This window comes from Protopterus annectens, chromosome 8.part0 (assembly GCF_019279795.1).
Source record: "Protopterus annectens isolate FY-2018-M chromosome 8.part0, PAN1.0, whole genome shotgun sequence".
NCBI classification, from domain to species: Eukaryota; Metazoa; Chordata; order Ceratodontiformes; family Protopteridae; genus Protopterus; species Protopterus annectens.
Genome location: NC_056741.1, coordinates 1,151,496,631 through 1,151,521,897, shown reverse-complemented (window position 1 = coordinate 1,151,521,897; position 25,267 = coordinate 1,151,496,631). Strand labels below are relative to the sequence as shown.

The window sequence follows — 25,267 nt, the reverse complement described above, 5'->3', positions numbered from 1 at the left end:
ATGGCTACCAGTCTCCTACAGACTTGAGTTACTCCGTGGGCCTCTTCTTTTCAAATTATTTCAACCATATGCCTTTCCACCTCTTGTTGCCAAACTCCGTAACAAACCTACCACCTTCAACCTCAGCAACCTTTCCCAATCAACTTCCTCACTCCACATCCTCCCCTTCTCCATTCTTGTACCCAAACTCTGGCAATCCCTCTCTCTTCACCAAAAAGAAGTCTTCTCTTTCCCCACTTTCAGAGCACAACTCAAGAGACACCTCCAACATAAATCTTACTGTAAGTGGTTTCTACTGGGCACATCACCTAACTCCCCCCTCAGGTATATCACTTCTGCTTCAGCCCTAGTTTTTCACCTGCTGCCTCCCTCTCATAGTTATATACTAAAATTAATCCACACCTGTTTTTCTACTCTGTTAATAATGTTTACATATTGTTTCAATTGTCTATGGGATTCTGTACCTTCTGTGATTATTCCATATTTGTGAATTTGATCTGTTTTATTTTTTATGAATTTCTTTACCCAGGCTGTGCCTGCAAGCAATCTATTATGATCAGTGAACTATCCTAGTAAGCTAACTAACTATAGAAAAAAGACTGCTGTAGTTTCTTAAACTATCATCTTCAAAAGGGTGGAAGAAATAGATTAATCTTTTTTTAAGGAATATGTGAAAGGTAAATTGAAAAAATTTTAAGAAGTTGTATACATTTTATTATTTTATCAAATAGTATTTCACAGTATGCACCCAGAGCAAATAGTGCCATTACTGTTTCTGGTAAAAGTGCACTACAGATCAAAACTGTATTATTGTTATTGTATTATTAAATCATATTTTATAATACTTTATAGCATGAGCCCTTATCCAAATAAAACTTTGTTTCTCTCTATTTAATTTAATGTTTGCTATTTTTATGCAAATCAAATTAGTTTAAAGTCACCGACCCTCCGGGGGCTTATAATAAGGGGGACTGAACTTACTGCAAGCTCAGTTGCCTAACAAATGCTTGCTGTCTCATTTATGTATCGTAAAGCCTGTAATCAGTTCTACTACTGCAGCAAGTCATTTGAGGACAAATACCCCCTGAATTTACCAAATAAAATGCTGCCGAAGCATTTGGCTTTCAATATTTTCTGATTACATATTCTATTGCAACCTTTTACACTTACGAAGTAGCTCACTTGGTCAAAGCAGTTTGCCCTTCAGATGAGAAACGCTCAACTGGCATTCTTTTTATTTGATAACCAATGCAGTTGACTTATTCCAAATGGACCCATTTCGGCCACAGTCAGGGATTACACCAGACAGAAAACATACATTTATATACAGTGACAATGCAATATATAATGCATAAAAGTAAATAATCATTACGCAACGCAAGCATACATGTATACACACATTACGTATATATCTATATCCATCTATCTATGTGTGTGTGTGTGTGTGTGTGTGTGTACGAAGGCGAGAAATGTCCACCATTTCATACTGAGCAACTGAAGTTCCGGATAAATGTAAAGATAGGCTTCAGCAACTATACCTGGTTGTGCAAGCTGTGCTAGGACCTCATTTATTTCTCCTTCTAAGGAGAAAATCCCTACAGATGCCACCTGGACCATACATCATCACAGACTAGCTTTGTTTACACCCTTCCTATGGTTACCACCTGTCCCACTTTGCGAGGGACAGTCCGTCTTTGGGCAGTTGTGTCCTGCAAAAAAACTGTAAAAATGGCAAATGTCCTGAGATTTTAGGGCAAAATTATTTCCTATATTTTATGTAATAGCAGCATAAAACAGTTATTCTGTATCTGAAACACCTAATTGTTTTACGAAACAGAATAAGCAACTAAAATGCTACAAGAATAAGCTTTTATTTAGGCAAAAAAGTGAAGTTCTGTACTTTGTAATGGCCATGGGTATGTTTTGGCCTGCAAAATCTGATGTTTGTGTACCACGACTGTCCCACTTTGGGCATTTGAAAAGGTGGCAACCCTAACCTTCCTACACAGTGCACACAGTTAATGACTACCAAGGTAGGAATAAATAGTTATGATTTGTGATCATTTTTTAAATGCATAGTCAAATTTCAATCGTTAACTTCAAGTTGGCTTTTTGCTGTGTGTTTTGTACAGCATATTTTTGACTTACAATGGAAAGCCGTTTTTCTATTTAGCATTATGAAAAGAAAATTTCCAGAGTTCTCTGTTGCAAAAGCTGCATCTTAGTAACAAAACTGAAAACAAATTTTGATCTGTACAGCACTAGTATGGAGTTGCTGCAGCTTTAATGACAATAACTAAATGCGGTATTATAACTGAATAACGCAAAGGAGAAGCCTCCAAGTACATTCTCACTGAAGAAAAAGCTCAACTTCGTTTTAGCCTCCAGTGCAAGCTAGCAGCAACGGGATGGTTGTTGGCAAGAGCGAAGGATGCAATCCCCAGTGCAGTGGGCACTTCCTATTGGTCAGTGGCGTATGGCAACTCCCAGATGAGACATCGGAGATCAGAGTGCTATAAAAGAAGCTGGGCTGAGAGGCAAACCAAAAGGTAAGGAAGTGGTAGGGGTTTTACGAGTTTTGACGCTGTCCCAAGTTCCAGTCAGCCAACGGAGAGCTGCGCGACGCCTTTTCAGGACCATGGTTAGTAGCCGCGTCTTCCTGCTGTACCTCACCTGTTCTGTGCTCCTGCTTTCAGCCTGCTGTGAGGAGTCTGTGGAGCTGCGGTCAGCTGACAACGCTGAAGATAAGAGCCAGGAAGAAAAGGAAATGGTAAGCGAAGCTAATAAGTAAAAACACTAATGCAGACAATGATCTGAGCTAGCTGGGAAACCTGCTTTTGTGATTAAAAATATTAAGTTATTATCTTCGAAATCGGCGATTGAACTGTGGCGGTCAGATTAAAATTCCTGCTGTTAAGTTTCACCAGCGGTCTCCGACAAACCTGTCAAATGTCCCTGATTTTTTTCTCAAAATTTGGCTCTGTCCCTCTTAATCTTAAGAAAAATGTGGTGAATTGCACTTAAATAATAATGACAACAATTAGCGATATAGACACATTTTATTAAAAAAAACTGATATGAATTCACATTTTCTTATTCTCGTAATGTCTCATATTAATAGTACAAATATTTTAAAAGTTTCCCTGACTGTCTCTGATTATTTCTTTTTTTAAACAATTTTATTGATTTTAAAGAAATACATATAAATAATTACATGTTCTTTTAACATAAAGATATTTACAATTTAAAAATTGTTCACATCCTGATTATTTCTTGATTTGTCCCAGATTCGTTGAGAGCTATGGACTACAAATCTTTTCACTGACTGCAACCAAGTACTAAAAAATAACTACATGTTGATTTGAAACTTTTACATACCAATCTGATCAAAACAGTACTTGGTTGGTGAACTTGGTTGGTGATGTATTTGTTAATTTTAAATATGCTTCAGTTTCCCTTAGAACTTATACTTATTTTTCAAATAAGCACCCCAAATACATGAAATACAGCAGCAAACACGTAAACAGTAGTATGGGTTGCAAAACTGTGAAGTTACCCGGGCTGCATTAGAAATCAAAGTTGGCAACAAATAATAAGTGTTCTCAAAAATGATTTATTCTTTGAATTAACTGAAAAACTAAATAAATCAAGGCAAATAATTTTTTTGGTGTAAATCATATTTGCTTTTTCTCTAGTAATGGTAACCCTGGATGTTATAGGTTCATAGGTAGGTACAAGGCTATCTGCCCAAAGGCATTTATAAGCCTAGCCAGAATGTGTTGGCTTTCGCCACCCCCTTAGATTAGTTCCCTGTGCCTTTGTCCAGCAGAGCCACTGAAGTGATCCCTGGGGTAAACTTTCTGTTTCCTATCCACTCGTCAAGGTTTCTCTTGAAGAGTGTTAGCGAGGAGCTCTGCCTAATGTAGATTGGAATTATGATGTTAAGTAGCAGGACATGGGGAGGTGCAGCCTTCCATATGTGTGTGTGACGGGCCTTCCCCTTGCATAAAACATTATTTCAGAAAAAGTACCTGTTACAATCTTGTGATCACAATGTTGTGCATTTGAGATGGAATTTTGTATTCCTTTTGGGAGGTACATGCAGAACTTAATGTTGCACTGCATTCAGGAGCCTGGCCACATGAATGTTCTAATTCTTATTATTTTAGTGCATATTTTATGTCAAGTTTTATCTCTCTCTCTCTTTTTTAAATTCCCCCGCATTATCTCATCCATTTGGTTGCCGGTAGTAGACCAAGCAGCCCATTCATTCCATGGGGCTGGGGATAAGGCATTCCTTCCTGATCCAGAGTCCCACAATGTTTGATCATGCTTAAGAACCCTTATTGACCCATCCATTCCCTGACAGTGCAAGCTGGGTGGTAGGGAATGGGCCAGCTTCTTGATCCTGCAGGATGGCCTGCTTTCTCCTTAGGCAGAGCACTCCCCCTTGGCAGTCCACAGAGTTCCACAATTGCTGTTCAGTAAGGAGACTTTGGCTCACAGTTTTAACTGCACCATGCAGCAGAGGCTCCTTAGGCCCATATTCCACAAGTGAAACACTTAGTGCTCCCCCAGGCATCATTTAATTTGCAGAATATAAATACACACCAATCAGCCAGTACTTCCCTCCTACCATGATGGTGATCTGGCAACAGCTGCTCACTTCCATCTTCCCTGGCCAGCTGCTGCAGCCACCCAGTCCACTAATGGAATTCAGGTCATAGTAAGTGCTTCACCCTTCAATGGCATAGAGCTGGCTGTATGTTATGTTTTATCTTGAAATTATAGTATATTTCCTGGTTATTTGCATTCAGAAGCTATATCATTATGTATAACAGGGCAACATCATAAGTCTGCATGATATATGACAGTGTAGAATTTTGCTCCATGACAGAAGGATGCAGCCATATTCCCTGTCCTTTGAACTGTAAACAGAGCAAGGTTTCGAATTAATTGACTATACGTCCTTATTTAACAAACTTACCAAACATAGGAATACTCCTATGTTTGCAGCAGCAACAAAGATCAAGTGGCTAAGTTTTTTTTAAGATAAACATCTGAAATGGAAGTAAAATCAGAAAAAGTTGCCATATCCCATTGTAAGAAGACTAAGAGATTGTATAAGTCTAATTAACATGCCTATAAAAGGGCAGGATATAGAAATCTCAGAGCAGCTACTCATGAACTTTGTCAACACAGCATAGAACTTAAGAATGGCAAAGCTACTAACATTTGACACCATGCATTTCTGATAACCCTCTTTATCCTTTACAGTGTTGGGGGATCCTGGAGCCTCTCCTGGAAGCCACTGGGAATAAGGGTTTGAAGTTCTTTCTGAAAAGGGGGCTGGTTTATTATAAAATGTATGTGCACATCTGCGGGCAGTCTGGAAGATCACCAAACATCCTGTTGCATGCATTTGTAAGATGAGAGGAAGCAGAAGCACACTTGAATTGAACTGGGATACATTTTGCTGTGGGGCAACAATTATATTCACTGTGCAGCTGTACCACCCCACATCCCTCTCACTTAAATACAAGACATTATGTGGAAATTAACATGTATACATATAGTTCTAAACATGAATGCTTTGTATGGTGAAAAAAAAAACCTTTGGACATCAATAGCATGAGTTACTTTTGTTATAGAGATATATCTTGAGGTGCTCTTATTAGTGGGTTTGTATATTTTTCCCACATTCCACACACATTTCTGTGTGCTTTTACTGAACCTTCCAAAATAAATAAATAATTTAGTTCTGTGACTTGTAGTTCCCAGTGTCAGACATTGTTTTTGTAGATTCCATATTTCACTTCAAGTTGCCTTTCCATTTATTTAAAAAATGATTAAGTATTTTCATTCTCTTTCTGCCTAATGTATAACTCTTGTGGCAATAGCAGTTTATGTCTGTCTGTCCACAATGAAACAATGCTCAGGATTAGGAAATATATCACTAATGATACACAATATTAGCTCTTACATAAAACATAAGACATTTTATGAGATTTGCTTAATACTTTAGATTAGTGCAAGACTGAAGATACTGATAGACACAAACTGTGGAGTAAATGTTTTTAACACTTGACAATTGCTACTTTGCTGAGTATTGTAGTATTGTACTGGAATGGTGAAATGGGTTGTAACTATTAGAGTAAAAAGAACCTTACACATTTTTAAAGTTTAAATAATGATCAGTTTGTATGTCCTTTAGCACAGAAAAGAGTTGTCATATGAGAGAGTGTTACAGAGGCTGATGGTTGATGTAATTTTTTTTTCTGAGAAGTGTATGAGTGGTTTTTAGGTAGTTACTGGGGTAACCTATCTGCTGTTATGGGCCTTTTAAGCCTAGCCCATTTCCCTTTCAGATGTGAGAATCAAACCCTGTACCTTGAGTCTGTGAGGTAAACACCTTAACCAATAAGACAACTCCTCCTCCCAAAAATAAATCAAAGAGAGCAGTGATTCGGAGTACTGCCTTTGAGATGAAGTATAGCTAAGTAATTACTAGGCTAGCTGCCCTTGCAGGCCATTTTTGAGCTTAGCCATTTTCCCGTCCAATGTGAGAATCAAGCCCTGTACCTAGAGTCTGTAAAGTAAAGTCAGTAACCATTGTGCCAACCCCAACCCCCCCCCCCCACACACCTTGTTCACCTTGTAGTCTTTCATAAATCTGTTGCAAGCTCAGCATACCACATTGTAGAAAAGTCTGGCATGTGAGGGCTGTGAGTGTGTGTGGAAGCATAAGTTCACAACTTCTTGGGAAATAAGTACTTAGGAATGCAGGAGAAAGAAGATATTTATTGGGCACAGCAAAAATCCTCACCTTGTAATTTGGTGGTCATACAACTTTTGCTCATTTTGTGCCCCTAAGTGGTAGCAAGTGGCAGCAAGTCTTATGTGTGAGTAGGTTTCACTGTGACTTTTTTATCATCTGAGCAAATATTACAAAAGCGCAACTGCCTATGCTTCATGAGCATGAATACATACAGTCTCAGAGGAGCTGTAGTGAAGCGTGAAGGTTGTTCACAGTATGGACAAAGGCAACACCAAAAACATATTTTGTGGTTTAGACCAAATCTCTCTACACCCTTATGTCATTTTACTTCATTATTCTCACTCTAAACTTGTTAGACCTTGGTGAAAGAGCAGTCACTGATAGACAGTATAAAACCTATGTTTCTCCATGAGGCTGTGAGATCAAAGCACCTGCTAAAGAAATGTGCAATGCAATCTCACTTGTATGTGTCTCCAAAAATAGTGACATCAACAACTGGCATTTCAAGATGTCATACTAGGACAACTGTCACATGAACTCAGATAATCCAGTCAACAAATTGTAAGTCTTATGAGATTTCACTGCCTCTCCCCATATCATCCACACTCACACCTCAAAAACCTGGCAAAAAATCCTCATAATGCATGGGTTCAAGTGCAAGAAAGCCTGGAGCAAATGTGCTCAAGCTTGTAACAAACAAATGCAACATGGAAAACATTTTTGCAGGAGCACAAGTCCCCATGCCCTCTCATAATGGAAACTTCACTATATAACACTTTCATGCTGTTTTATTCCCGCTGTGCAGTCAGTGCAACTTGGACAATGAGTCATCACTAACAAGCACTGTAAAGTCTAACTCATTCCTTCTCTGAGAAGCCCCAAATTCTACTAAAAATATACACATATAAATATAAGGAGCTCAATAACTCTTGTCTGCAGAAATGCTGAAACAGGCAACTAACGACTCAAACTGTTGTGCTTGAGCAACTATGCTGTGTGCTCAGGTGACCTAAATAACTGCCTGAATGCTATGTGGAATGTGAGGTCGGTAAGGAGGTCAACATTCTCACCAAAGGACATGTTTTTGTTTAAAATAATGTAACACTTCAAAGAAAAAAATCCCATTTGTTGAAAGTGTTATGATGTTTTAACATAGTTATTATAGCTTATCTAAATATGCATATTGCACTTTTCCCTAAAATATTTTCATATAAGCTTATAATCTACTGCTGTCTAGTATAAAATTACTGCCATTCAAGTGATCTGGACAATGTAAAGCAGGGCCTTTCCAAAAGCTGTATGTTTCTTCAGGCCTTTTAATTACTCAGATCTTACTTCACAGTACTTTCAATGATTATTTCAAACTATGTGAAAAATATTAGCCAGTTAGAAATATTTGTTTTCAGAAATACTAACTACGGTACAACAAAAGGCAAGTTATGTTCACAAACATATATGCCTAGAATACTTAGGAGATCATTGTATAACTGGTGAAAATTCAGTCTTGGCTTGTGTTATTAAAGAAGTATCTTTGTGTGAGAGACAACAGGTGAGACTAAATGGAAGTGAGCTGTTCTCCAGGGAACCACGCACCGAAAACATTGTACTGTTTTCAGGGAAAATATTTAGCATCAGCAGACTTTGAATACAAAACTGTAATAACAAGAATAAAACTTCAGACATCTTTTTTTTATTTCTGAGGTCATAATCCCCATTTACACTATCATGTTATGACTCTAAAGAAAACATCCTTTTACTCAACAGTCTTACTTTAGCATTTCTTGCAAAAGAAAAATAGGAAGACTGAAAACCAAAGAAGCTTGGTATCCCTAATGTGGATGCTGGTTTTAAAAGAAAAGAACAAAAGTGTTTGAAGACTTGTCACCTTATTAAAATTACTGAATGACAATTTTAAGTTTTTTGAAGGCTTATTGTTATTAAAAATTATTGAATGATAACTGTAACTTTTTGAGAATAAAGTTGTGAAACAACTTTAAACTGTCTCTTTCCCTTTGCACATTGCAAATGTTTAGGACTTCATTTGGAATACTGGCATTCCATTTGAAAACCGACATGAATCGTTCCAATTACCTCACTGTCAGTTCGTCGGGTGATCATTTGCATTCATGTTTTTGGTCACGGGATGATCTTGAGATAGCTGTTACATGAAATTAAGGGATGCTATAGTAAAGGTAACCAGTCTGTGCAGGGAACAGTGAAGAAAAATAAGGAAATGAAAACATAATTACAGTCCTCAGGATAAAAGAATGACATGATAATAGTTAAATTAGCTCTCAGGATTGTTTTAGAAATTATAACAAGAAAATACACCAGGGTAAGCAGCGTAAGACAGATAAAGGAAGCTGGAAAATTAATCTGCTAACAAAAAGGTTTCCCTAAGAAATGGGAACATGACATTTTTAAACATAAAAACAGAATGCAGAATGCAAACAAGTATTTGAGACAGAAAAGGCAATACTGAGCCAAGTATTTTGAACCTCATTATGTAATTTGTGCTGGTGGTGTGAAGATCAGGATTTTCATTAAGTTATATTCCACAGTTCTGCTTTTCATTCCCACAACTTCATCATGGGTACTGTACAACTGTAGGCAAGGAACTTAATGAGACCAAGTTCCTTGCTGTATGTTGAAAACGGACTGTGATTTCTAGTAGGTCTTACTTAAACAGCAAAAGACTATATATATATATATATATATATATATATATATATATATATATATATATATATGTGTGTGTGTGTGTGTGTATATATATATATATATATATATATATATATATATATATATATATATATATATATATATATGCGTGTGTGTGTGTGTGTGTGTATACATATATATATATATATATATATATATATATCTAATGGGGGTATGTGATTTGACATTAATAACTACTCACCTTTAAAACTTGCATGGCTACACTTAAGACATCCTCAGAACTTTTCATTCTCTGCTGGCAGAAACATTAATGCATGGATCACCCCCCCTTCCACAAGAGTAATGACAAAGTCCTACATATATATAATTCTCTAAGCAGTTTTTTCCCAATATTGATAATATTGCTCTAAACAGCTTTGTTTTAATTATAATAAATAGAACAGAAATGGGGGTTATATAAATATCCTGTTATTTTTTCATAGTTCTCAACCTGTTAGCACAATAATTTTGGACAATGCCAAGAATAATGGCAAAATAAAAAAATAATAATAATAAAACGTAAAAATAATGGAAAAGGCTCAAGATCAGGTACAGATTTTAAAAACTGCTGTTATAAACTTAGAAAGTTGCTAGAACATGTGCATTAACATTAATTTCAGAAGGATGTGAAGTTTGAAACTCAAATGTCTGTCATTATTTAGTAACTTTAGTCAATTATTTACCAGAAAATCATGCATTTTATGAGAAGCAGACACATATATGAGGGAAAATCTGGACATTCTGCAAATTCTGGACAGTTGAGATGTATAGGAGAGGAGTACATCTTTGTTTCCACATTCCTGTATTCTTTATCCAGTGTAAACAAACCTTTGGCTCCAACCTTAGCACTACTACCCTGGTCTCTGGTGTAACTGATTATTAGCCATTTCTGAATGAAACATTTTGTCATGTATGCTCCCACTTACTGAGGAAGAAGATTCTCTGTTCTTACCTAAAGGCTGAGAAGTCAGAAATCATGGCTGGATACTAGGCAGACGTACACTGTCATCATTGCAGCTGGCCACTCAAGGCATCATCTATGAATAGTCGGTGTTTTTCCCACAGTGATGAAGGTACCTGTTGCACCTGCCCTCCCTTCTTGATGTACCTCACTGATTGTTCCAGGCTTCAGTGCTCATTGTGCTGCTTATAGAAACACAACACTCTTCTTCTAGATAAAAACATGCCACTGAATTCATAATTTCCCAATGCTCTCCTCCAAGCTTCGTCAGCATCTGGAGTCTATTTTTAAAGTCTCTAATCACTAGCATGTCATATAACGTCTACACAGTAGGCCATGAACAAATAAATGTAACTGATTTTATACCTATCGTAATAGCTGTGCTGGCCCTTATGCAGTAGAGCACATGACATCTTCCATAGTGCACACTATACTTCCATCCTTCAGTTATATGAGTATTATGATGACCAAAAGCCCTCTGGTGGTTAACTGTTGAGGTGTTCAAGCCATTTAATGTTCACTAGTTTGGGTTATTGTATATTTGAGGACTCTAAGTGCAAACAGGAATTAAAGTACAATTAAAGTAGATTAAATAGTATTATGTAGTTCCCCGGCAATCACTGACACACAGGTTAAAACAGTCCTATCCAAAGCCAAAAATACAGCTTCAATGGGACCAGACGGTGTCCCAGGCTGTGTCTTACACAAGCTCCAAAATTAACTAACCCCTCACCTAAATACACTGTTCAAACTCAGCCTCTCTACAGGCTATGTACCCATAGGGTGGCGCACAGCAACAGTTATCCCGCTCCACAAAGGTGGAGTCACAACGGACCCCAGGAACTATCGCCTATAAGCCTGACTAGCCTGGTCTTCAAGGCTATGGAGCGTATCATCATGGAATTCATTAACAGAGACATTGGGAACCTTCAAACATTGGACCCTACCCAGTTTGACTTTGTTAAGGGCATATCATGCCTCCTAAACCTGGTGGACTTCTTTGAGACAGTTACTAAGGCTTTAGATGAGGGAAAGGAAGTCCACACAGCCTACCTAGACCTCATAAAGGCTTTCAACACCATTCCCCATTCTGGTATTATAGACCATCTCACCAGCCTGAACATAAACCCCCTACGGCATGAGATGGGTTGCCAATTGGCTCATGGATAGAACCCACACGGTGAGAGTTGCAGGCTCTAGGTCCAACTCTAAACCAGTTACAAGTGGCGTCCCCCAGGGCTCAGTCCTGGGACCCCTCCTGTTCAGTATATACTTCTCAGAGGTACAGGCAAGCACAGGAGGACTATGGCTGACCAAGTTCACAGACGACTGCAAACTGGGGGCCATAATTGACTCTCCAGCTGATACAGACATCCTCCAGAAGAGTCTCACTGAGATGGATACCTGGTGTTGAAATCATGGCCTCAAGCTAAATGCCAAAAATTGCATAGTCATCCCCTTTGGAAAAAACAAAGTACCCACGAACTACCGCATACGGGGTAATCCCCTAAATACAGAAAATGTAATAAGGGATCTGGGGACCCAAGTAGATAGTAATCTCTCCTTTGATAATCATATTGCCAAGGTGGTTAGTAAATCCTTCTATGTGGCCCACCTAATCACAAAAGGGTTCACATCTAGAACAAAAGAGGTTATTGTGCCCCTCTACTCATCACTCATCAGACCCATCATAGAGTACAATGCCCCATTTGTGATGTACCTTACAAGACACCTGCAACAGCTGGAAAGACCACAGAAGTACTTCACCAAGAGGATTACTGGCCTCAAACATATACCCTATGCAGCCTGACTGAAGAAACTCCAGCTGTACTCTGTTGCATACCGCTTACTCAGAGGTGATCTCTGCCTAACATACAAGGCCATGTCCAACCCAGAATTGATGGACATGCTCCACCTAAAAAAAAAAACAAATCCCCAAGAGCCACACACTCTAGGGATCTAAACCTCACCACAATGATAAATAGGACGTGCTGGAGGGATAGATTCCTGTCCCAGAGACTCCCCATGCTTTGGAACAGGATTCCAATCTACATTAGGCAGAGCCCCTCACTAACAGTCTTTGAGAGAAACCTTGACGAGTGGATGGGAAACAGAAAATTTACCCCAGGGATCACTGCAGTAGCTCTGCTGGACAGAGGCACAGGGAACTAATGTCTCTGCAGGACCGAGGCACAGGGAAGTAATCTAAGGGGGGCGACGAAAGGCAACACATTCTGGCTAGGCTTATAGATGCCCTTGGGTAAATAGCGTAGTATGAACCTATGAACCTATATATAAATTCTAAAACTGCTGTATCTCAAGAGTTAGTATGTACAAGTAGTACATATGTCTGCCATGAGCACCCCCCCCATATTAGAGGATGCAGGGACTTTCTCCCTAAAAAAATGCTTTTTATGTATAACAGTAAGTTTCACACTTTGCTAGTATCTTCCAAAAATCACACTTACTTTTTCAGAGGTTTGGGATTTGCATTGAGCATTCTCAAAGTTCAGATGGGACTCCAGCTAGTCTGAACAAAATTCCTTACTGCACTGCTTTCTCGACATATTCCTTTGCACTTGATGCTCTTAGTGAATGGGGAAGGGAAGGGACTAAAAGAGCAAATGGGCCGTAGAATGGAAGAACAAAGGGATGTTTTTGATTTTTTTTACAATCAAAACCTCAATAGACTTAAAATGTGAAAACAGATAAATTTCTTTTTGGTAATGAAGGGTACAGCCAACGTATTACAAGGTCATATAATGCTCTATCTGTACTGTTCTGCAACAAGAAGAGGTGATTGCTGAGATCTGGAGGGAGCAGATGCCTGCCCTAAGCTGCAGGTGAGCACAGGGTGTCAGTTAAAGATCAGCTGTATTGAGATTATAATGACTTCTAAAGGGAAAGCTTTTACAGTGTCCTTAATCTAACAGACTGTGGTTTAAGATGCAATGCACTGTTTTTGTTTGCTGGGTGGATTGGAGTGGGGGGGGGGGGTCAAATCCTGCACATCTGATAAAGAACAATGGGCTGGAGATCTGCACACTCAAGTGTCATGGAGGATTTGGATACTGTTTTGTATAAGTGGATTGAAAGGATATCATATATTGTAAAAAAAAAAGAGACGTGTGGTGGGAAACTATGTAAGAAACTGCATTAGAAGTGAGCAGTAGGAGTTAAGTAAACAGCACAAACAGCACACTGCTTCAGTCCTGGAAATGGACATTTTGTGTTTTTATTTTATGTAATACTTCAAACCTAATGGACTATGATGTCTAGTATTTTGCATATTTAATTAAAATGTGCACTATGTGGAGTTCTGGGTGGTCTTGCATGACAATATCTTCAGAAAAACATGTGAATGTTCAGTGCATATGACAGGTGTTTTTTAAGTAAAACAAAAGAACAGCCACGACATGGCTAGCCACTTGGCTGTGTGAACCTCGGCTCTAGATGATTGCTATTGTTGAGGTGATACACTTAACCCATGTGCAAAAATGGGAAAGGGAGTTGTGGACGGATGAAAAATTGAAGGAAACATTTATGACGAGAAAATCTGAATGGGAAAGAGAATGGGCTGTAATGTACTGTAAATTACTAAACAGAAGACTCAGCTATATACAGTAGCAGTAGTGTCTGATGGTCTAAAGAATATCACTGTCAAACATATATAGTGTTGATGAGCGTATCCACTTAATACATTCAAAAGAGCACCCGTGTGTGTGTGTGTGTGTGTGTGTGTGTGTGTGTGTGTGTGTGTGTACACACACACACACACACACACACACACACACACACACACACACACAGATGCACACTTTGAATGTTGTGATCAGGTCAGGAGGTTATTTCTATAATGCAGTCATTTGTTCACAAACTGCTTTATCAAAAAATGTTACCTGTGGTCAAATTACTTAGCATTCACTTTGCCAGGGTAACTGCAACCCTTTCTTCAAAGAACAGGGGCCTTGGATTTGATTATGATAGTAAAAGGGGTGCAGGGATGGTGAGGGAGACTTGCCTTACCACCCGCCATAAAAGAAGTTTAACTCTATTTCCAGGAGTATTGTTCATTGATTTTATCATGAGCATGTGGTTTTTGATGTAGCAGTCCACAGCCTTATGACCTACATCTTTATATCTTCATCAAGACAAAAAGATAGTTCAGGGTCTCCTGGTAAATACAAGTAAATGGTACAGACTGTGTTAAAGAGTTCATGAAGGCAGATGTGTAAAATTATTATGTACACAGTACAATTTGCAACCAGGTGAGACATATCATAAAAAAATAGACAGCCCAGGTGACTACGGTTCTAATAGCAGACAACACTTGTTTATTTAGTTGGGAGGACTAGGACTCTGAGACCATTTTCCTACTTTAGGGAAGTGAGAATGAGATTGTCTGTTGCAGGAACATTGCTTACAGAGACCAGATGGCTATTCCAGGGTGCACAAAGTATGGACTAAGCTAGCTTATATACCATATGTTGTAAGATAACAGTGAATTTACAGGGCTGCCTGATAGACGAGTTGTTTTTTTGTGTATTGTATGCTTAATATATAGGAGTAAATAAATAAAATCTTCACCAGCTATAGCGGAAGCTTATTTGGTGGTTGACACTGTGCTAGTAAGTGTGGCCACCAGAAGGCCAATCCTCTAGAAAGGACGATACCCCATGTGATAATGTGGAATGCTATGCCTGGGTAAGAAAAGCGAATTGAATGAATCAGTTAAGTGGAGCAGAATGTATATACTGCAGAAAAAAATAACCTGGTTAACAAAATGTAATAAAATAAGGCCAAAGAAAGGAGTATTTTTGTGTATACATTGTGTGGTTTTCTTTTGATATAGTTATATATTTTCTAAATGATGTAGAACAGTAATGGAACATACAGCAAGTTTTGGAAAAACATGAAACTGTACTTTTTCATGCAGACTGCGATGGTCCAAAACAGCCTTTCGTTTTGTATGTTGACATTGTGGGAAACTGCATTGCCTCAAACATGGAGTGGTGCACTTCCATTTTGTATGTTGACATTGTGGGAAACTGCATTGCCTCAAACATGGAGTGGTGCACTTCCATTTTGTTTGCTGGCATTGCTGAAAAATGCTTTGGGACTCATATGCATACTGTGTATATGTAACAGAATCTAAATAAGAAAAACAAAATAACAAAGTCTAAGATCAAATAACAATTATAGTGACAGTTTTTAGTGTGTCATCTTTTAGCAGTGATATTTCCATGCCCTGCTGTTGAAATATGAAGGAATAAAAACATGGGTGAGTGTCTATGTTTCCAGGTTGTCTTCTGCACTTTGTCTCATCTAATTCTGTCAGGTAGAAAACTTTCTTTTGTGTAAATGGAAAAAGAACAGTCCAGAACTATTAAATAATCACAGGTTGTTTTAAAAGAGAAGATGTTTTTTTTTATAAATATAATTAGTGAAAAAAATAGTTCAGTGATTTAGAAATCGTGTTTTCTGCTGCTTGTATTTTAATTTTATCAGTACCTCTAGCTTTTCTTTCCATACTTTTTGCTATCAGTTTATATTGTCATGTGTCAGTGCAATTATCTGTCAATTTATTTTAATATAGATTGAAGCCTTACAAGAAGTACTAGAAAAACTGAAAAACAAGAGAATGCCGTCTTCAGAAAAGAGGCTTGGCTGGGTTCCTTCGGTAAGAAAACGTTGGTCTTTGTTCTTGTCAGACTCTGGAATATTGCTTAGAGAGCACTTATTTTAAAAAGAATGCATGAGACCCTTGATATTCCTTAGATTTCTTGCAGCCATGGGTTTGGAAGAAACTGTCCAGTTTCACAGAGCATACAAATGTGATTGATTGTCCTTGAAACAGAATAACAAATGACTTATTCAGATTATGTATATATTTAAATATATTTTATGTAACTGAAATGTGCAGGTAACTAAACACTCAAACTATCAGCACAAGGCTAAAATGACTGTATGTTACTAAAAAAGTAAGTGTTTAGTGTGATATAAAATAAATTCAGCGATAACCCCCTTTGTGTACAATGTGCAAAATTGTACCAAACTCCAAATGTAATCCTCCCGGGTATTAATTGGGTGCTTTTGCTGTGATTTCCACAAGAACCGTTAGGTACTAGTATCTTGTAGTCTGTGTTACACCCGTGCTGCCTCTGTCTGACTATATGAAGCAGCACACTGATCTTTGCTTCCTTTGGTTTCCCTTAGCCTGGCCCACCTTTCGGAGATGGTACTTTTCAGTTTGTTGTTGTTGAGTGGTCTCTATCAAACCTTTTCTGCTTCCTGTCCAGAACTATGTTTGGTAGTGCTGCTGTGCATGCCTTTTCCCCTACCTCTCATTCTGAGTGCATGGACACGCAGCGCAGTAGAGCCATACAGGGCAGAAGCGTGTCCATTCCCTTCCACACTGTGCCAATATGCTTCTGTGCATGCAGTTTTCATAGTGCATGCATCTCAGGAGATAAGTCCCAGCCACTACCAGGAGTTTCATCTGATGTGGAAATTGCACAGACCAGGAAGGCAGGCAGGCAAGCTTCAGCCCCAGTCAACCTTTCAACCTCAAGCTGCTAATCAAAGTTGAGACACTAGTGACATAGATGGCCCCTTCTTTCTGCTGTAATGGGTCTGTGCTACAGTGTATAGCTCCTGTTGATTGGTGGCTGTGCACACAGGGTTGTGTAATTCATTTGTGAAAATTCTGCATTTTTATTTGATAGCTGTGCAGGTGCTGGCAGGTTGATGCAGAACACATCATGCTTGTTCAGCTCAGTAAATCACATATTTTGTTTCATTTTTGCATTTGAATCTGACGTGTCAGGGAAAATGAGATACAGACACATTTTAGGGTGCTTTCAGCTCTCTAGTCACACCACTTTGTGTAAATCATTTCAGCAGTATGCACAAATAATACACATCAATTTCCACCATTATGTATATGAAAATTTGTATTATTATATTGCTATTTGTGTGCAAATAGCATCACAACAGCACTGGGGGAGCTGTATAAATCTTATATTGTCCAAAATGTAAACTTCATATACATCCTGTAATATTTGTAGTATCAGCAAATCAGTCTGAAAGTTGTCTTTGTTAGACAGTTTTTTGTAAATAGAAGCTAACAGTGACTTTTCTCTCCAAAATATATGTCTTTTTTTTCAGTTAATATGGTAGATTACTCTACATAAAATAACATCTTTTTTTAAGAAACTTTAGAATTTCTATGTGTGTGTGTGTGTGTGTATGTGTGTGTCTGTTTTGGATAGGGGCCACTGCCTTACATAAAATTATATATTTTTTTTCTAAAAGCAAAATAACAAGAAAGGGAAGCAATGTCAAAGAAAAAAAGAGGTTGATAAGAAAAAATAGACAATGAAACTCCTCTAGTAATACAACAGTTAGGTTAATAACTTGGAATGTATTAAGACAGGAGAAGATGAGATAAAAACACTGACATATAATCAATCTGCAGGAAAGTCTCCAGAAATATAGATGGTATTCCTGTCAAAGTTTAGAAGCTATGAGAGAAGAAAGTGATAAAGATCTGGCAGTTTTTTATCAGTATTTTAAAAGAAGGGAAAACACTAACTTCAATGAAAAAAGCTGTGGTGGCTGTAATACCTAAAAATGGCAAAGACCAATCAGACCCAGGTTCGTATAGGCCCATTTGAATTTTAAACCAAGATTCTGAAACATTTATGTCTTCTTCTTCTTCTTCTTTCTGCTTTTCCCGGTTAGGGGTCACCACAACGGATCATCTGTCCGCTCATGATTGGCAGTGGAGTTTTATGGTGTCGAGTTGCCAGCCCAGCGCCCAACCTTCCACAGAAGGCACACATGCATGCACTCATGCCTAGGGCCAATTAAGAGTGTCCAATCCACCTAAAGCATGTCTTTGGGATGTGGGAGTAAACCAGAGCAACCGGAGGAAACCCACGCGACCACAGGCAGGACATGCAGACTCTGCACAGAAGGCACCCCAGCTGAAGATCGAACAGGAGAACCTCTTGCTGTGAGGCAACAACTCTGAAACATTTATGTCTATAATATCCAAAAATGGCAAACTTGGTGCCAAAATTGATAGATATGGATCAGCGTGGTTTTGTGGAGGGAAGGCAAACACTTGACAATATTAATAACACGATGATCCAGAGGGAAGCAGAATGTAAGAAAATACTGTTGTTATTAGTAGGACAATGGAAACATTTGCATTCTCTGATGCAATGATACAGTTAATTAGGAGGATATAGGAAGAATATGAGACAAAAATTAAAGTGGGAGGATTCCTCTCAGATGAGTTGTGTCTGAACAGGGGAACTAGGCAGTGGTGTTCTATTTTTTCTTTGTTATATTTACTTTATATTTAGAGCCATTGGCAAAGAAAGTAAGGGATTCAGAAATTTAAGGATATAATTGGCATGGTAATCAAGAAACGTTGGCGTTATTTGCAGATGATATTATTTTGTACCTGATAAAACCAAAAGAGGACATCTCAGTGTTATGGAACTTTTTCAGACAGTTTCAAGTCTTTTCGGGATGTAAAATTAATGAAGCTAAAACAAAGGCTTTAAACTACATACCCACACATGAATTGGTAAAGCTATACCCATATTTATGGAAATACAATAAAGTGCAGTATTCAGGAGTATGGATTAAAAATGATTATGTTATGACAGCTAAGAATATATGGGAAGAGACTAAACAAAAGATAATACAAAAATTGAGAAACTGGAAGCTCTTGTTTATGGGTATGGATAGCAAGATACAAGCAGTGAAAATGTTTTTAATCCATTTAATTTTATATTCAGGTCAGGCATATGTTTATCCACCAGATGAGAAGTTGTGGACAATAATTAATAAAGAGCTGAAGAAATTTGTCAAGGAGGGGAAGAGGGCAAGGGTCAAGTGGGATAGGTTGATCCTTCCACTAGAACAAAGTGGTTTAGGATTGCAAGATTTGAAGGGATATTTTAGAGCTACACAGTTAAGGCTCATGTACATAACACAAGCAGAAAATTATAATTCAAGGTAGAAAGGGATGATGACGGAGCAGGGGGAATTCAAGAAGTAAGGAGAGAGAATGGGATTTTGTATGCAGATCCTTAAGAAGAATACCAATAGCGATACAGAATATTATATTCATAAAGTGGCAGAAAGTACTCTAATAACTAAACCAACATGAGAATGGAGAAAAGAGATTTGGCAATAGGGATGACTGTGATTAGAGGTATAGAGAATAGGTGAGAGGGGCTGGAATTTACTGGAGGAAACTGACAAAGGAACTAAGGTATTGAGAGCAAATATCAACAGACGGAAAGGCAATAGACTGAGAAGAGGCCAAGAAGACATTTGGACTGCAGACTAGAGACTGCCTTCCCTACATGGGATTGGTAGCTGAATGATGACAAAGAGAAAGGGATAGGGGAATCCTAAGTAAAAGACCTGCTCTGGTAGAGTTTTTAGTTGAATCTAGAACAGAAGCTGCTGTTAAAAAGGGATAATTTGTAGGTAATATAAAATATTGCACAATAACTATAAGAACCAGTCAGCAGAGGTTAGAAAAGATTGGGAAGAGAGACTGGATAAACAATTCACAAGGAAATAATGGGAGGGCATATTTATTGCTCCCAAATATGCAACAAAGTCTACAAGATGTAGGATTTTTGTTTGGGAGTGTTTGCACGGGTATTTTTGTACCCCAAGCAGACTCCAAAGAATTTTTCCTCAGGTAGATACTAAATGTTGGAGGTGTGATGGGGAAGAAAGAGATAACTGGGAACATATGTTTTGGGAGTGTAATGAATTGGCAGACTTTAAAATTTCCCTACAGAGTACTGTATACAAAATACTGGGTGAGCAAATGGGTGTAAGTAACTAAGAAAATGATTGTTTTAATCTGGGATACAGCATCTTAATTGCCTAGACATAGTAAAGTCTTGTTAAGTTTAATTCTGGTGGCTGCCAAAAAATCAGTTACTAGAAAATGGAAATCAAAGTCTAAACCAACTGTATTTGAAGCAGTGAATATTGTAATACAATAACAGAACTGGAAGTGGGATCTTTTGAAAAGGGTACAAGCAAATTATATAGACAAAATAGAAATTGTGGGAATAATACATGCATAGTAATGTTTTGGAGGAGGAGGAGTGAGGTTTAAGGAAAGGCAGGAATTGAACAATTTATGTAATGCTGGATTAATAATAATTGTATAAAAGAATGCAATGTGGTATGTAATGTCTGTAACTGTGAACATGTTAACATGATTTGTTTTCTTTTATATAAATGTATGTTCTGATAACCATTTGAAATGTCGTGAAGCACTAGAATAAGTCATGAAATGCGGAAATTGAATGGACAAAAGATCATACTTGTATATAGTAAGTCCAAGATGCCATTTCTCAGAATTTTCCCTTTTTTCTGAGGTATGGCGATCTTGGAGTTAGTATATATAAGTTCGGAGGGTGTAAAGTTTTAAGGAAGTCAGTAATTTTCGAGATTTGCTGTTCTCCTGTGTTTTCTTTTTTTTTTTTTTTTTGACTTGGCACTCAGCATTTTGAATGCTGACATTTCAATAGGGAGCCATATGTTTGCCTATGTCTTAAGTAATAATTCAATAAAGACGTTAAAAAATATTAGCCAAACAATTATGGGGACTGTAAGATGCCTAACTGGATATCCCCACAATTAGACACATTTAAAAGTCCTTGTTGCCTTTTACAAGCACTTAATAGTGCTCACCTCCAAACTGATTAGGTTTGAACATGATAACCCTGGTGTAAATTTGTGTCCACCCTTCCAATCATCAAGGCTAACTTTAAAGGTAGCCAAAGCAGTATTTTACTTGACCTGCAGCGGTAACTTGTTCCATAGGCTGATAATATAATGAAGTTAGGAACCGATCCCTCCAGAAAGTCTTGTTTATTTGTTGATGGTGAGTTAGGTTATTAGTGCAGGTGTTTGTTGAGCCACTGGTTTTGTGAAGAAATGTAGGTGAAATAGAGTAGGGTTTTTTATAGCTCGAAAATGGGATATAAGTTACCTCGAAACAGTCAGTAGGCTACTGAGTATAAGAAGAATATCTATCTGAAGGATGGGAGACCTTTCCAGATGAGCAATATACTCTGATTTATACATACCACAGGGCAGTATATTCAATGATGGATCTGATAAGGAAAGAATACAACACTATGATAACTTATTTAAATATTGAAGATATTCCCTTGAAAATGAATTGAGACTAATAGAAGGATATCCTGACTATGATGCAAATGTGATACTCAAATGAGAGAGTTGTCCACATAACTATCCAGATTTCTTGACCATGGCTGTCTGAAGAGGAGTACCATTTGTAATGTACAAGGTGGGAGCAGCTTCTATTGCCTAATGCTACTGTACTTTTTTTCTATTTAGCTTTAGGCTGTTTTCAGTACACCAGGTATGTGCACATTCCACTCCTTGCTGGAGCTGTTTTGTAATAGTAGTTAAATGGATAACAGTGCCCATCTTGCTGTCATAAGGAAACTTGGTCAACCACACTTCAGGAATATTGGCTAGTTAGCTACAAAATAAATGCTGTACAGGAAAGGGGTCAGCACTGGCCCTGTGTTACCTCACTAGTTGCAAGTTTATATTTAAAGAGAGAGTACCAGCAGCTTTCACAACTTTGGATCTGCTGGGTAGCCAATTTATAATCCTGAAGACAGTGTAGGAATTTACATTACATTTGCTTAATTTTTCAATAAAACCAGCATGAGTGATAGTGTCAAAAAGGTTGAGATGAGCAGTGTGTATGGAATGACCACTGTCCACAGCCTCTGTAACCTTTTCAAAGAGGTTTAGTAGATTCAAGAGATATGCATGCCCTTCACAAAACCAAACTGATTGAGGTTTAGATGGGTTAAGTTGCCAATGTCACATAAATTTGTTTTGTTGTGGTACATTTGATGACTTTGCATATAAGACTGGTGAGACTGATGAACCTATAATTACCTGGGTGTGCAGATGGGCCCCCCTTGTGCAGAGGAGTCACAACAACTGTTCCCCAGGTGTCAGGGACAATCCCTGTAGATAGGCTGAGGATGACCAATTTAAGCACAGGCTTAGATAGTACATACATGGCATTGATGAAACAGCACGCGTTGCTTTAAGTATGCTTATCTGACCTATCAGATATGTATTGCACATCATAATTTTGCATGAAATAGAAAATAATATCCTAGACATCTTATTGAATGAGATCTTCACAAGAGTGTTTGCTAGAGGTTAACTAAAACATTTATTTACGTTTGTTGACCAGGTTAACCCTGCAGGAAGGAAGTTCATTTTCAGAGAGGGCCTGAGAGGGGAAGCTGCAAAAAGACTTACAATTTCTAGTTATCCATATATACATTTTTTTCTTTACAAGTAACATCAATATTTGAGGAGAAATTGTTTAGTAAATGATTGACATAATACATAAATGATTTACACATATTTAAAAAAAATAAATAAATAAGGACTTCTATTTAAATGAATAATAAGATCAATGACCATTGCTGTGGGAGGACTCAGAGATGGCTGAGTGAACTTCGAATGTGCCTTTTGCCTTGAGACATCTCTGTATCAATGCATATTCATACACTATGGCCAGTGCAACTGTTTATAGAATCTCAGATTATTTGCAATATATAATGACTCCAACAATGCACAGCCTGACAAGTACATCTAAAACCAAAAGACTGCATGTTTGTGCACTGCTTATATACAACAGAATTATGTAACCCAAAATATAGAGTCAGAAATATTTCCTAAGACCCAGACTGTCGTTTGTATCTCTTTCACAGTGTGATGCTGGAGAACAGTGCGCTGTTAGAAAAGGGTCAAGAATTGGCAAATTGTGCAACTGCCCCCGTGGGACGTCTTGCAATTTCTATATTCTGAAGTGTCTGTGAGGAAGATCAGAGGAAGAGATGCCTGGATTCAGCTACCCATATTCAGTTTTCATTTTGTGTTGTTCTTAAGCTCATCGTTGCTTTCTGCCAACACAGATGACAGATGGATGATAACATAATATGCTATTCACAGCTCTCGTTCTTGGTTCCTTTTTGAAGCAAAACCTGTCATTTCATTCTGTTTTCTGTAAGGATAATTTAATGTACAGTATGTAAAATAATTATTAAATGTCAGGAAAAAGACTGAAGATTCATATTTGTACAATTTTGGGGGCCTATTAAACAGTTTGTATTATAAGAGCTCATGAGCATGTTACTGTCTTTTCTTGCACTTAAACAATGGAAGGGTATAATGGATCCATCTTCTTAAGGTAAGATTCTCCCATTAATAAAGTCTATAGCTGGAATATTTTTTTTTTAATTTGGAATATTTTTAAATTTTAGCACTTCATTTTTCCTCTACATTTTGTTCATTTGTGTGTCCCCTCTCAGGTTCTATATTGGGTTTGTTTGGTAGTCAGACTGATTTCATCTACATTAATCATCTTCTGTCCACAAACTGTCTTGTGCCATTTGCATATGTGACCTAGTGTCCATGGTGTCACTTACATATATGATATGTCATCTATGTACTGTAATAGCTGATGATGCTGAAGAGAAAGTATTGCGGAACACAGAACAGAGCCTTTTTAGGGAAATGGATCTGATTGGATGTGGAGACACAGATCATGATCGGGAAAGCTTCACCTCTGTCTTGTCTGTCTGTGCAGCAAGGAACTCAGGGTTATACTGAAGACAAAGGCATCTTCCATTATATTGCTGGATCTGGTCCTTTGTTAGTACTACTATACATGCATCTCAACCCTTGTAACCATAACTGTTGTCCAATAGTAGCTCTGTATATGTATCAACATTTTACGAGCCACGTGTAACTGATTTTATTAACATGAGTGCTTCTGAGGTGTTATTTGCAGTTTTTGTATTTTATGCCTTGCAGTTCTATCATGTTTTCATGAGAAAACTTTGGGTTGACCTGCAGAACAGGAGCAGCGACAGGGTGGTCATATGTGATGCTAGTGGCCTGTGTTTAATGTTATGTGCTTCGGTTCATCTGGGAAGGAGTTTACACAGCCAAGGGCCTGCTATCCTTCTCTGTGGGGATAGTGAAGGTTAGAGATCTCTATCTGGTGAAGAAGATGTTTGAAGAAAGATCTCACACATGAGTTTGCTGGATGATGTTTGGAAGTGCACATCCATCTTAGAGTTTCCACTATGTGGTTACCCAGATTAAGGCATAACAAAATCCTTGGTGCTTTCTGAAATAAGGTGGTCCCTCATTCCACCTTTCACCTGTGTCTTATGACTGTCTCACAGGAAGGTAGTACACAGGAGATCAAATGAACAATCATGAGCAGTGAGGATTAGGAGCCTGACATCAACTGAAGTGTCGAATCCCCCCCCCCCCACAAAAAAATCTCTATAATGTGAACTGACCTTGGAAAGGGAGAATTGTTGTTTGACTGGAGCATTTTTGGTTCACTAAATAAGTAAGTAAGTAAACAAATAAACAGTGGAAGAAAGAAAATAAAAAACAAGGAAGACAGACAGAGTGAGCAGCATACTGATTTCCAGACCTAAAGAGCTTTTCTGGATGGAATAGATTGTGAATGAGGTGAGAAGGGTACGAGATTATACATATTCATCATATTGATCACTTCTGCAGTAGTCTAAAGCTTTATGGATTATATTCTACCAAGAATATAACAGCCGGACAACGTCCAAAGCTTTAGGGCACCTTCCATGTGCCCAAAACCTTAGATAACGTGAACTGAGCTGCCTAAAAGACAGAGTTGGGGGCCAAACCCATCAGTG

General features: G+C 38.0%; 1 protein-coding gene across 1 annotated transcript; it reads left to right on the top strand.

Moving 5' to 3' along the window:
• The first annotated feature begins 2,530 nt into the window (after nucleotides 1–2,530).
• LOC122808072 (cocaine- and amphetamine-regulated transcript protein-like) lies at nucleotides 2,531–23,695 on the top strand. Its single transcript, XM_044079048.1, has 3 exons — nucleotides 2,531–2,770; nucleotides 16,057–16,140; nucleotides 23,288–23,695. Exons 1-3 carry the CDS (start codon nucleotides 2,639–2,641, stop codon nucleotides 23,393–23,395), a joined length of 324 nt encoding a protein of 107 aa, XP_043934983.1. The 5' UTR covers nucleotides 2,531–2,638; the 3' UTR covers nucleotides 23,396–23,695.
• Nucleotides 23,696–25,267: the final 1,572 nt, after the last annotated feature.

Bases quoted from the DNA above. Each gene is read 5' to 3' on its own strand.
- LOC122808072 (XM_044079048.1), top strand. From the start codon at position 2,639: ATGGTTAGTAGCCGCGTCTTCCTGCTGTACCTCACCTGTTCTGTGCTC. The intron at 2,771-16,056 runs GTAAGCGAAGCT...ATTTTAATATAG, and splicing joins GCCAGGAAGAAAAGGAAATG to ATTGAAGCCTTACAAGAAGT. The intron at 16,141-23,287 runs GTAAGAAAACGT...TCTCTTTCACAG, and splicing joins GGCTTGGCTGGGTTCCTTCG to TGTGATGCTGGAGAACAGTG.